The sequence below is a fragment of the Oncorhynchus nerka genome, linkage group LG7 (assembly GCF_034236695.1).
Source record: "Oncorhynchus nerka isolate Pitt River linkage group LG7, Oner_Uvic_2.0, whole genome shotgun sequence".
NCBI lineage: Eukaryota > Metazoa > Chordata > Actinopteri > Salmoniformes > Salmonidae > Oncorhynchus > Oncorhynchus nerka.
This window is the reverse complement of record NC_088402.1, coordinates 6,762,509-6,777,120: the sequence shown is the minus strand read 5'-3', so window position 1 is coordinate 6,777,120 and position 14,612 is coordinate 6,762,509. Positions and strand designations below refer to the sequence as shown.

At 43.2% G+C, this 14,612-nt stretch overlaps 1 protein-coding gene across 1 annotated transcript; it reads right to left on the bottom strand.

Annotated features, from left to right (window-relative positions):
* Positions 1-1,527: 1,527 nt before the first annotated feature.
* On the bottom strand, positions 1,528-12,645 carry slc6a18 (solute carrier family 6 member 18). Its single transcript, XM_029650542.2, has 13 exons — positions 12,087-12,645; positions 10,371-10,511; positions 10,031-10,168; positions 8,125-8,306; positions 7,723-7,833; positions 7,412-7,524; positions 7,093-7,221; positions 6,767-6,923; positions 6,535-6,603; positions 5,495-5,630; positions 5,132-5,291; positions 3,334-3,496; positions 1,528-2,927 (listed from the first exon to the last, which is right to left on the bottom strand). The coding sequence occupies exons 1-13, from the start codon at positions 12,235-12,237 to the stop codon at positions 2,724-2,726; spliced, it is 1,854 nt and encodes a 617-aa protein (XP_029506402.1). The 5' UTR covers positions 12,238-12,645; the 3' UTR covers positions 1,528-2,723.
* Positions 12,646-14,612: the final 1,967 nt, after the last annotated feature.

The window sequence follows — 14,612 nt, the reverse complement described above, 5'->3', positions numbered from 1 at the left end:
TTTAGTGAAAATGCTCTCCTAACCTGCTACAAAAAGGTAACTTCCGGTCATAGCTGTATCGAAGTGGTGTCGTGTAGTATTGTCTTTACAGGTGAGAGGCCCGCTTAGTAGACAATAAATAGCCATGTGACAAATGACCACAGTGGCAATATCAGCACTGATGTGAGAGCAAAGTTAGTGCTAATTATTCATTTAGCACACAAATTGGGGTTAATGATTGAACTTGACTTTGTTATTAGAAAGCAAAAACCATAGTTCATCTTAGCTCTCATAAGCAGCGTGGTTTCAGACTAGCTGGGTGGTTTCAGACTAGCACGAGTCAGACAGGCTACCCAAAACACCTGAGGACTTCAAGGCCATCCGGGCCTAGTCGAGAATCTCAGCCCCCTCCTCCACGGCCAATAAACACTGCAGTGTACCAGGGTTTCTGCAGGAGTCTTGTTGCATCTGTTTATATATGGGCATTTAGTATTTGTTTTAATATTCTGTTTTGGCTCTACCTTATTTTTTTATACCAATGTACTTTAAAGCAAGTGGAAATAGTACCAGGTGTAAGTTATAGTCGGAGAGTGGTCGTGGTTGGTTTATTTGACCATCCCAGGTTATGGTCTAACTAGGGATGCAGTGATGAGGTTTGGCAGATCCTTGACTTGGCACAAACAACCTGATCTCTTTCACAAGATCATTTGAGAGAGAGAGAGAGAGAGAGAGAGAGAGAGAGAGAGAGAGAGAGAGAGAGACAGACAGAGAGAGAGAGAGAGAGAGAGAGAGAGAGAGAGCAAAACATCATTAAATTGATATAAAACAGTAGAGAGATAAGGATCATAAAAGTCTCTCTTTAACATGGCATGTAAAAAATCTATAAAGATTGAATGTGAAATCAACAAGACAAAACCTCCTCCCATCTCTATCTTTGGACTTTGTCCTGTTGATTCATCGCATCAAAGAGTGTCATATTTCGTTTTTTCTAGCATTTGCCATGACAACAGACAGGACAGAGGAGTTAGCTAGCTAAAGTGCCATGACAACAGACAGAGGAGTTAGCTAGCTAAAGTGCCATGGCAACGGACAGGACAGAGGAGTTAGCTAGCTAACGTGCCATGACAACAGACAGGACAGAGGAGTTAGCTAGCTAAAGTGCCATGACAACAGACAGGACAGAGGAGTTAGGTAGCTAAAGTGCCATGACAACAGACAGGACAGAGGAGTTAGGTAGCTAAAGTGCCATGACAACAGACATGACAGAGGAGTTAGGTAGCTAAAGTGCCATGACAACAGACAGGATAGAGGAGTTAGGTAGCTAAAGTGCCATGACAACGGACAGGACAGCGGAGTTAGCTAGCTAAAGTTCCATGACAACGGACAGGACAGAGGAAATAGCTAGCTAAAGTGCCATGACAACAGACAGGACAGAGGAGTTAGCTAGCTAAAGTGCCATAACAACGGACAGGACAGAGGAGTTAGCTAATGTTAGGGTTGCGTCAATCGAATCTGGCATCAGGACAGAAGGTGACACGGAGACACCGAGAATCTTCTATGTCTTTATTATTAGTCAAGCAATAAATGGTAAATGCAATTTTCATATATACGGGTTCACTGTAACACCACACAGGACAGTACAGAGAACTAACTAGTTCCTGACAAAGTTCTTCTAATGTACTCTGATATAAGTAGTTCCCGCTTCTGAGCTGGCCTATCAAAGTAGAGGCTGAGCGTGGTTTAGACTCACTCAGCCTATCGTTGGCGCACAGGCTGGTCCCAGCCCCAGGCGCTCCCGTTAGCAGGTGTAGTTGTTGCTGGGCAGAATATCTTATGAGCCCACACCTCTTTTTCAGACAGAGGAGTTAGCTAGCTAACGTGCCATGACAACAGACAGGACAGAGGAGTTAGGTAGCTAAAGTGCCATGACAACAGACAGGACAGAGGAGGTAGCTAGCTAAAGTGCCATGACAACAGACAGAGGAGTTAGCTAGCTAAAGTGCCATGACAAAAGACAGGACAGAGGAGGTAGCTAGCTAAAGTGCAAACAGATCGGTCTACTAGGCTATGTGTCAGTGCTATGTGACTGAAATAAAGTAATATTGCACACTACCAATATGTAATACAAGTTATTTATGTTTTGTGCTTTAGTAAAACCAAAAGTATCTTTTCATGTTGTCATACTGTGGTTTCAACGCCTAGGTTAAATCTCCATCTAATTGCTGTATTATATCTAATGTTTATGATTTAGGAGTGGTAGGACCTATGAAAGAAATAAGGAAGTACATTTGATATCAGAGATGTAATTTCATTTCCAGTAGAAAACATAATGTCACAGACACTATCTTTACACAGAAAGCTCTATGCTGTTTAAATGAGCTCTTATCTTTATGTTCTGTGTGAGAAAAAATACAAAAAAAATACTTTGACCAACAATTCAATTTTTAATTGGTCAAAATTGGTACACCCAACATTCACTGCTTCTCAGCTCTCCAATCCTCTTTGTGTCACCCAAAAGACAAAAAAACTACTTCTGGAAACATTTAAAAAAAAATCACTGTTCAAATTGAGTGCAACCGATCGTCCGTCCTTCATTATTACGAAATAAAAACAAATAAACACCCTTTTGATTCATGAGTGTAAGGAATGTCAAGATCAGTTGATGTGAGGCAATTACTTCACCTCAGCGTTGTTTTACAGTGTTGCTCAGATGAGGATAGATAGAAATAGAGTGTCTTTAGGGTCTAGCTCTCTACAACGTAGCCTTCGTTGGCGTAAGGATTCGGATCGTTGTGGAGACGGTCTTCAGAGTGTCTTCCTGACATGCAGCAGATGAGTCTGTAGATGGCCACCAGAGGGATGGAGATAACTGGTACTGAAGACAGCAGGACACAGATGGCAAACACCCAGTCTGGATACGGCAGAACCTCTGTGTTGGGGAAGTTCACCTGCAAAGACAGAATTAGAATCAGAAAATATAATTGCTTTGCAACAAATGACATCTCACAGGGAAATCGCAAATGACACCTAATGTAGTGTACTGCTTATTAGGTGAGTACTATGTAGTCATCTAACTGTGGCTGTCTCTCAAATGAAACCCTATTCCCGCACTACTATTGAGCCTCTTAAATTACACCTACAGCCTAGCTGATCTGACGAGAATACTTAAAATGCTCCACACTAATACCTCGTACATGTTCCTGATAGATATTCACAAAATTCCCATGTTTACCAGAAATCCCTGTTTGAAGATTCCCTGAATCAGGACGGAATAAGCAGGTAATCCGGAATCCTTCAACCAGGATTTCTTGAAAACTTGGGAAAGTTACCGAATTTTTGCACTCTTGGTCTTACATAGTCAGGATTCCATGCTGGGTAGGTGGGATGTGTCTGGGCCTGGACGGCAACGTATGCCACCAACACCACGATCAGCATCAGAGGGCTGATGACCAACCAGCAAACCTTCCAGAAGATGTTGGGTCTATGTCCTGTCATGAACTCCAAGTCATCACTGAACCTACGGAGACAGAAACGTGTCAGAAGAGGCTTTAAAAATAACACGTCATTACAGGCGCAGACAGAAGAGAGGAGAAGAGATGGCAGAGGATCCGATGAAAGAGTAGACAGGCATCTGTCTCCCCATATGTCTGTTGTTGGTCTATTAAACCATTAAATATATCAGTTCACCTTATCTTTGGGTTCAGATTTTTCCACAACTTTAGCACATTTACGATTCCCGACATAATCCACTCGTGACCGATTGTTTTGAAAAATATATTTTTTGGACCTTTACTCAGTTAAGAACAAATTCTTATTTTTAATGACGGCCTAGGAACAGTGGGTTACAGGGGCAGAACAACAGATTTGTACCTTGTCAGCTCGGGGATTTGAACTTGCAAACTTTCGGTTACTAGCCCAACACTCTAACCACAAGGCTATTTTAATCCTGGGTCATCTGCAAGTCCTTGATCCCGGGATATCTGCAGGTCCTTGATCCCAGGACATCTGGGACATCTGCAAGTGGCAGTGCAGGTGGCCCTGTATCATGGACTTGCAGATGTCCCAGGATCAAGGACTTGCAGATGACCCTTGATCAAGGCCTTGCAGAAGTCCTGGGATCAAGGACTCGCAGGTGACCCTGGATCAAGGACTCGCAGATGTCCTGGGATCAAGGACTTGCAGATGTCCCAGGATCAAGGACTTGCAGATGTCCCAGGATCAAGGACTTGCAGATGACCCTTGATCAAGGCCTTGCAGAAGTCCTGGGATCAAGGACTCGCAGGTGACCCTGGATCAAGGACTCGCAGATGTCCTGGGATCAAGGACTTGCAGATGTCCCAGGATCAAAGACTTGCAGGTGACCCAGGATCAAGGACTTGCAGATGATCCAGGGTTAATACCCAATCGGTCACAAGTGGATTGTGTCGGGAATCATACATTTGCTCAAGTGGAAAATGCTGAACCCAAAGATAAGGTGAACTGCTATATTTAAAGGTTTTAACAACAGACATATGGGGAGACAGACATGTTCCTCTGAGAGGATCCTAGCAATCTGCCCCATTCTAAAGAAAATACACTGAGGCACAGATGTCAATTCAACATCTATTTTTTATTTTTTATTTTCCCTTTATTTAACCAGGCAAGTCAGTTAAGAACAAATTCTTATTTTCAATGACGGCCTAGGAACAGTGGGTTAACTGCCTGTTCAGGGGCAGAACTCCCTCACGACGCCAGGACAGCGGAGTCAATCACCACCTTCTGGAGACACCTGAAACCCCACCTCTTTAAGGAATACCTAGGATAAGATAAAGTAATCCCTCTCACCCCCCCTTAAAAGATTTAGATGCACTACTGTTCCACTGGATGTCATAAGGTGAATGCACCAATTTGTAAGCCGCTCTGGATAAGAGCGTCTGCTAAATGACTTAAATGTAAATGTAGAACGACAGATTTGTACCTTGTCAGCTCGGGGATTTGAACTTGCAACCTTCCGGTTACTAGCCCAACGCTCTAACCACTAGGCTACCCTGCCGCCCCACTAGGCCACCCTATACCACATTGGTTCAAAGTCATTCAACCAGTGTGTGTGCCCAGTGGGAAGACGCTCAGTACAGTTCACACCAGGACAACTATAGTATTATGAGGCTCTTACCGTCCTATTCCATAGATGTATGCCACAGCGATGATCTCAAAGAAGGCGATGATGAGGAGAGGTACAGAGCCCACGTAACTGTTAAAGATCTCCAACCAGTAGTTCCCCGAACCCATAGTGAATATCAGAGCCACCAGGAACGATACCAGGCAGATCAACGCTGCAGAGAGAAAAAGCAAACGAGGGGGGGAAAGAAAGAGAAAGTGGGAAGAGACGGAGAAAACCACTATGGTGTTAAGATCATACCCAAACAAACAGTTATTTGTCACACATTGGCAAGGGGTAAACCAGGGCTGCAGTCTGTCCTACATTATTCAATATCGAAACATTCTAAAATCTGATCATTTCCTTTTTGGCTTTTACCTGTGAAGAGCTCATTGGGCATCCACTTGGGCACCAGTTTGAGGTCATGAAGGGGTGTGAGGACGCCCTCCAGATTACCAAACATGGAGGACAGACCCAGGCTGAACAGCATGATGAAAAAGAGCACAGCCCACACCTGGTCAATCAGACAGGAATCACATCAACAACAGCCCACACCCCTGGTCAATCAGACAGGAATCACATCAACAACAGCCCACACCCCTGGTCAATCAGACAGGAATCACATCAACAACAGCCCACACCCCTGGTCAATCAGACAGGAATCACATCAACAACACAGCACACACAACCAGCCCACACCCCTGGTCAATCAGACAGGATTCACAACAACAACAGCCCACACCCCTGGTCAATCAGACAGGAATCACATCAACAACAGCCCACACCCCTGGTCAATCAGACAGGAATCACATCAACAACAGCCCACACCCCTGGTCAATCAGACAGGATTCACAACAACAACAGCCCACACCCCTGGTCAATCAGACAGGAATCACATCAACAACACAGCACACACCCCTGGTCAATCAGACAGGATTCACAACAACAACAGCCCACACCCCTGGTCAATCAGACAGGAATCACATCAACAACAGCCCACACCCCTGGTCAATCAGACAGGAATCACATCAACAACAGCCCACACCCCTGGTCAATCAGACAGGATTCACAACAACAACAGCCCACACCCCTGGTCAATCAGACAGGATTCACAACAACAACAGCCCACACCCCTGGTCAATCAGACAGGAATCACATCAACAACACAGCACACACCCCTGGTCAATCAGACAGGAATCACATCAACAACAGCCCACACCCCTGGTCAATCAGACAGGATTCACAACAACAACAGCCCACACCCCTGGTCAATCAGACAGGATTCACAACAACACAGCACACACCCCTGGTCAATCAGACATCTAATGAGATCCAGATGTATTTAACTGGGTTTAACACTGTATTTTAACTATAGTTTAAAAAAAAGAACTAATAAAATAAAAAGAGTCAGGCCATACCTGAGAGCCAGGCATCGATATCACCGCTTCTGTGAATACGATGAATGCTAACCCAGTACCAGACGCACTCTGTAGGGAGGATGGAGAGAGATGGAAACAAGACAACCAATTAGCTTCTTTTATGCAGCGATGGTAGGTTGAATAACAAGAAAACTTGACTCAACCCACGTTTGTCCTGAGGTCGTTTTTTGTTGTAGTTGCCCTGAGGTAGTTAAACTCCTGAGTATAGTACCTGATCCAAGAAGGTTTGCAGGTCACATGTCTTCAGGGTGAGATCGGATACTCTAGATGGATGTGTTCCATTTAAAGAGTCAAACCACTGCTCGTAGTTTTCAACCGTTATGTTCATGTCGCTAATATCAAACTCATTGGTCAGTGCTAAGATGTTACTGTAAGTTACAAGAGAAACATATTGGTTATTTGTTTTAGTTGAGTTTGCATCTGTTTTTCCAGAGGATATCAAACACACAAGGTAGAATATAAAGGTTTAACAACTTGACTGCAAACTATTTTCATGATTTAGCAAATGTTGCCAAATAAGCATTTTATCACACCTACCCATTCAGACAGGTGACATAGTTGGTGTGGGCCTTGAATCCCAGGATGGCAAAGATGGGGATGGAGGCATAGATAGATGTAGCACTGTTTATAACCCCCACTAAAACAGCATCCCTTTCACAGTTATTCCTGACCAAACACACACACAACAACAAAAAACAGAGTGAAGTGAATGCAAATTATTGGTCAATGGTGAAACAGCGAGGGAGGCTTGTCAAGGGAGGTGAACGATGTGGCAAATTAAAAGCCTTGGGGGACGACTGACATGCTGGACCCATAAAGGTTGATGTTACTAATAATGATTGACCACCGAGCTCACTTCTGGCTGTTGTAACTGGAGAATGAGATGAGTCCACCAAAGGCCACTGACAGAGAGAAGAAGATCTGAGTGGCAGCATCCAGCCATACCTGGGGGTTCTTCAGGATCTCCCACTGATGAGACACACAGGCAGACAATATTACAAATGAGGTGGATTGTCAAGACAAGTCACTTTCCCTCTGTCTCTCCCTCTCTCTCTCAGGCAGGCAGGCAGGCAGGCAGGCAGGCAGGCAGGCAGGCAGGCAGACAGACAGACAGGCAGGCAGGCAGGCAGGCAGGCAGGCAGGCAGACAGAGAGACAGAGGACTTACGTCAGGTGTGAACAGGTAGATCAGACCTTCAGATGATCCAGGAAGGGTCAGGGCTCTCACCAGAAAGATGGTTAGAACCAGGTAGGGGAACGTTGCTGTGACGTACACAGCCTGTAGTACGACAAGAAATTAAAGAGCATGTTGTTTAGAGCTGCTTGCACACTGCAACAAAAAACTTCAACAAATATCATAATTCCAAAGTTGGCTAATGTAATTATAATGTTTTAGAAGCCAAGTCTGCCATAGCGGAAAACAAAGACCAACACATTCTTATTGCCTTTATGAATTGTCATTCATAACCATTTAATAATATTTACATTTTTTGTCCTCTAAAATACTGGCACAGATCCAAGTAGCACCGGTCCTTTACCCCCCCCCAGAGGTAAAATGTCTGCATCTCACCTTGCCGATGGTCTCGATCCCCCTGATAAAGCAGATGTAAACAATAGACCAGGCGGTAGCTAAGCTGACCACCATCCACCACTGTAGAGAGCCACTGGTCTCCATGTTAGGAGTGATGTTCAGGGTCTGACGGTACCAGAAGTAGTTGACCGGCGTGCTTTCTACACACTCCTCCACGTACCCTGGTTCAAATTATCATTGAAAGGAATGGAGTAAGAATATATAAATACAGTTGAAGTCGGAAGTTTACATAAACCTTATCCAAATACATTTAAACTCACTGTTCAACAATTCCTGACATTTAATCCTAGTACAAATTCCCTGTTTTAGGACAGTTAGGATCAAAACTTGATTTTACGGATGTGAAATGTCAGAATAATGTTAGAGAATGATTTATTTCAGCTTTTATTTATTTCATCGCATTCCCAGTGGGTCAGAAGTTTACATACACTCAATTAGTATTTAGTAGCATTGCCTTTAAATTGTTTTTCTTGGGTCAAACGTTTCGGGTAGCCTTCCACAAGCTTGCCACAAAAAGTTGGGTGAATTTTTGGCCCATTCCTCTTGACAGAGCTGGTGTAACTGAGTCAGGTTTGTAGGCCTCTTTGCTCGCACACACTTTTTGAGTTCTGCCCACAAGTTTTCTCTAGGATTGAGGTCAGGGCTTTGTGATGGCCACTCCAATACCTTGACTTTGTTGTCCTTCAGCCATTTTGCCACAACTTTGGAAGTATGCTTAGGGTCATTGTCCATTTGGAAGACCCATTTGCGACCAAAATTGAACTTGTCTTGAGATGTTGCTTCAATATATCCATATACTTTTCCTACCTCATGATGCCATCTATTTTTTTAAACGCACCAGTCCCTTCTGCAGCAAAGCACCCCCACAACATGATGCTGCCACCCCCACAACATGATGCTGCCACCCCCACAACATGATGCTGCCACCCCCATGCTTCACGGTTGGGATGGTGTTCTTCGGCTTGCAAGCCTCCCCCTTTTTCCTCCAAACATAACAATGGTCATTATGGCCAAACAGTTGTACTTTTGTTTAATCAGACCAGAGGACATTTCTCCAAAAAGTACGATATTTGTGTCCCCATGTGCAGTTGCAAACTGTAGTCTGGCTTTTTTAGGGCGGTTTTGGAGCGGTATCTTCTTCCTTGCTGAGCGGCCTTTCAGGTTGTGTCGATATAGGACTCGTTTTACTGTGGATATAGATACTTTTGTACCTGTTTCCTCAAGCATCTTCACAAGGTCCTTTGCTGTTGTTCTGGGATTGATTTGCACTTTTCGCACCAAAGTACGCTCATCTCTAAGAGACAGAACACGTCTTCTTCCTGAGCGGTATGACGGCTGCTTGGTCCCATGGTGTTTATACTTGCGTACTATTGTTTGTACAGATGAACGTGGTACCTTCGGGTGTTTGGAAATTGCTCCCAAGTATGAACCAGACTTGTGGAGGTCTACAATTGTTTTTCTGGGGTCTTGGCTGATTTCTTTAGATTTTCCCATGATGTCAAACAAAGAGGCACTGAGTTTGAAGGTAGGCCTTGAAATACATCCACAGCTACACCTCCAAAGGACTCAATCAGCCTATCAGAAGCTTCTAAAGCCATGACATAATTTTCTGGAATTTTCCAAGCTGTTTAAAGGCACAGTCCACTTAATGTATGTAAACTTCTGATCCACTGGAATTGTGATCTGTAAACGAGTGTTACAAAATTGCTTGTGTAATGCACAAAGTAGATGTCCTAACCGACTTGCCAAAACTAAAGTTTGTTAACAAGAAATATGTGGAGTGGTTGAAAAACGAGTTTTCATGACTCCAACCTAAGTTTGTGTAAACTTCCGACTTCAACTGTAGCGCTTTTCTACCAATTGATGTTCTCAAAGCGCCTCATACCTGTGTTGTTGTGGTTGAGGGGACATTGGCTCCAGGGCAGGGGTTCCTGGAAGGAGTTGAAGAGGTACCAGAGGACCCAGGCCACTATAGTGTTGTAGAACAGACTCACACAGAAGGACACCACCATTGAGGCAACACCTGATGGACATGGGATAGTAGATCAGAAACACCAAACAGCAGCTAGTCGAGGATGTTTCCTGTCTGGGTGTTAGTTTTGGCCACCCACCTACTCCTGAGAAGAAAAAAAACCTGCACTTTTAATTGATTGACTCCAATTAAATAATTGATTAAACCAACGTTTCAACAGCTAAACTGTCTTCATCAGGGTTTCATCACCTACCTACTCCTCCCAGATAGGGGGATATGGAGTTCCAGACTCCGATGCTGCCCATGCGGAGCCTCTGTCCTATAGCCAGCTCCAAGTAGAGCAGAGGCAGACCCTGAAACACCAGGGCGATCAGGTAGGGGATCAGAAACGCACCTTGAGAGAGGAGAAATGGGACACGGGACAAACTAAGGTTAATGTGGAATCAGTTCAGAGTCGAACGATGTTGTCCCTAGGCTTTTTAAGTGTCCATATCGTAATCTACAGTACTTTTCACCATTTCCCATAGGGAATAGGGTGCCGTTTGGAAAGGAGCCTTTGATCTGTGATCATGGTAACACTTTCCTAAATATATGCTTGGTTTGTAAATGTTCACCTAACTGTCATCAACATTTCAACTAACTAGCCATGCCTAATCCTTAACCCTAATCCTAACCCTAAACTTAACCCCATTTTTGGAATTCATGGGAATTCAGGGAGAGTTTCCAAGTGCCTGCTACGACAACTCCGGCCCGTAACAAGGTCACCGGCCGCCCCAAGTTTAAATAGAGCTTTAGTAGCATTCCTGGGATTGGACTTTGACTATTTGAGACCTAATTAAGAGCACCAGTGTCACCAGGGAAATATTTGATTCTGGAGCCCTGATTTACAGACCGGACCCAGATCCAATACAATTTAAGATATGCAGTTCAATTGGTCACAGGTAGAATAACTGTTGGGCAGGCAGGCAGGCAGGCAGGCAGGCAGGCAGGCAGTGGTTCCCATCCTTTTTTGGGGATAAAAAAAAATGATGGTGGACACCTATTATTTATTTAGTGGTAATGACCTACATCTCATCTGATCTGCTGCAAATAAAGTTTTTTTTTTGTGACAAACATTCTGTATAGATTAAATAGGGTTTATTTGCGCTATTTTCATAATCGTTTACTCATGATGATAATTTGTGTGTACCACTTTAAGAGTGTCCCGCGAATCCATTCTAGAAATAATTGTATTTTGCTCCACTAAAATATGTCTTTATTTTTATTTTCTTCACGGTTTTGGGCTAGAGACAAGCGTTTTTTCTGCATAGTAAACGTGCAACCACGGACACACCAAACCATGTTCCGTTTGTTTCTATGGCAGAAGCTGTGGTACAGTTCAGTCTAACCAGACTCAGTGGTGCTAATGGTTGTGGTTCTCACAGGCGAGATTAAACATACAAATGTAACAGCCAAGAGCGCACCGACGTGGATTCTGATGTCATCGCTGCAGTCGGACACACTGCTGTACAAAGTGTCTGCAAAGTGTCATAGTTGCTACTGCAGCGTATACTTCACAGAACCAGATATACTTTGAAATAGAAACAGAACAATAAAAAATAAAATACAAAATGGACATACCCTAAAAGTGTATGGAGTTAAAATGTTATATAAATGACGTTAAAATCAAGGAAACACAAACAGAAAATGGTATTATATTATAATATTAATATTAAATAAAGGTAACATGTTTAATGGAGTTACATTTTTTTTAAATAGTTAATTTGGAGTTAGAATGTACATGTTAAAAGTTTCAATTTGAATAATGGTGTTTAAACAACGGAATTTAGTTAATTAAATTGAGTTAAAACGTTAAAATTATAGAATGTCACCGAAACATAACAACCACTCAGGTCTCCAGAGGACTTCTTTAACATGAACAAAGTTGTAGGGGAAAAAGAAAAGAAAAGCTGTGTAAAAGCATCTATACCCCCTCCGTAAATCTGGCAGAGGTAGGGGAAGCGCCACACGTTGCCCAGCCCCACTGCGAAGCCAATGCAGGTCAGCAGGTACTCTGCCTTGTTGTTCCACTTGGGTCTCTCCTCTCCCCCCTTGCTGTTCTCCATACCTTCCTCTGGCATCTCAACAGTAGTTTTTAGCTCAGTAGTAGATCAACCTTCTGATTTCCAGTTTAGTCCAGTGTGTTTTAGCCCGAGGTTCTAGCACTCTGAACCAAAGCTTATTCTGTAGAGGGAACACCGATATTATGTTGTCCACTTGAATTCACTGGTTGCGTGTTTGTATCTTTACTCCAGTGTTTGATCTGTAATCCACTCTCAGGTTTGTTGCTGCTTCAGTGTGGCTCTTTAATGTGGTCATCTGAATCGCTTCTCTGTCTCATTGCAGGTTGCTGTGAAGGTCCTTCAATGATATCCTATCCTGCACTATCCAGTGCTATGATCTTCTCCTTGATTAAACCTCGGAGGATTGACTTATCTGTCTGTCTGATGCTTCCCTCAGATGTAAGAGCCAGTATCAGGGATGTCACACTTGTATATATTTGGGGGAGGGAGCAAAGCCAGCTAGTCACCAGGAAGAGAGTGTGAGAGTGATTTGGCATCATCATTTAATGTTCTTTATTGTTTGCTTAGAATCAGATTGTAGAAAGCTCCTGTCTAATGGATAACCTGATGATGGTTCCACCCCCACTGGTCGATCCCTCGGGGTAACTAACCACCGTCCCAACCTCTTTAACCTCTCTACCAGTCAATAAAAAAACTTAACCGTCAGAGATGGGGTCATGAGTACACAGGCTGTAAACAATTTAGAAACCATATTATGTTTGTTTTTTTATTTTATGGAATCTTGCATCAGTTTCAGATGGGAACAGAGACAGAACCAGGCAAAGTTCAGAGGTCGTGGAAAAACACAGAAGATTGTGAAGAGAGATACGAGGCCGAGATTGTATCACTTCTTAGGGTTCGTCGCCCCCTTAGACGCCAATATTTATGGAAGCAATAGCTGAACATCATTCAGTTTGCAAAATGATAGTTCAAATTTAGACTTTTCTCAGATTATATTGATAATACATTGATAGTGGAGCTTTTCATTTGACAGACAATAACATCAAAATGCTTTGGATAGTTCTTTAGAAGAAATACAGAATGTATCCCAGTATTTTATACAAAATTATTTATGTATGTTTTGCGAGTTAGTAAAAGTGATTTTCCTGTTGATGAGGTTTTACCCTACATATATACCTCTTTGAGAATGTTAATGATTTAGGAGTGAGAGTGGTAGTTTCTTAGTAAAGTAATGTTAATAATTTAGAAGTAGTTGTTCCTGAAAGAAACAAGGAAGTAATAGCTGACAATATTCTCTCATGTCTTTTCTCTGTGATAAAAGACACAAAATAACACACTATACGAAGATATAGTAATGACTCAGACCATTGTTATTGTACGGAGAGGTTGGTCAACCCAACATTCACTGGTCCTCAGCTCTTATTTAAACAGGTTGGTCAACCCAACATTCACTGCTCCTCAGCTCTAATTTAAGGGCTTGAGGATAAATTCATTAGAGTTACCTGCACCTCAGATTGCAGCCCAAATAAATGCTTCACAGAGTTCAACTAACAGACACATCTCAACATCAACTGTTCAGAGGAGACTGCGTAAATCAGGCCTTCATGGTCGAATTGCTGCAAAGGAACCACTACTAAAGGACACCAATAATAATAAACACTAGCAATGGACATTAGACTGGTGGAAATATGTACTGATGAGTCCAACTTTGCGATTTTTGGTTCCACCATGTCTTTGTGAGAAGCAGAGTAGGTGAACGGATGATCTCTGCATGTGTGGTTCCCACCGTGAACCATGGAGGAGGAGGTGTGATGGTGTGGGTGTGCTTTTCTGGTGACAGTTTCTGTGATTTATTTAGAATTCAAGGCACGCTTAACAAGCATGGCTACCACAGCATTCTGCAGCAATACGCCATCCCATCTGGTTTGGTCTTAGTGGGACTATCATGTGTTTTTCATCAGGACAATGACCCAACACACCTCCAGGCTGTGTATGGGCTAAATGACCAAGGAGAGTGAATGAGTGCTGAATCAGATGACCTGGCCTCCACAATCACCCGACCTCAAACCAATTGAGATGGTTTGGGATGAGTTGGACTCCAGCCAACAAGTGCTCAGCATATGTGGGAACTCCTTCACAAACAACAGCATCAGACAGCTGATGACCATTCAGCAGATCCTCCGGAACAGGTGTACCTACTTTCATGAACTCCCAGTTGTCACAGAAACAGTTCAGAGGAGGCTTGAAAAAACAACATGTGAATGTTGTCATCCACATTCAGTCCTGAGAACCAAGGCCCAAAATAGCTGTTTTCAAGAACATGACCCGAGAACTATATCTTTAGTTGGACACTCTATGGATTGAATCCCAGCCCAGCTATCACAGGCTGTAAGTCCTGTCTAAGTACTGCAGGATTTTACCATCCTATTCGT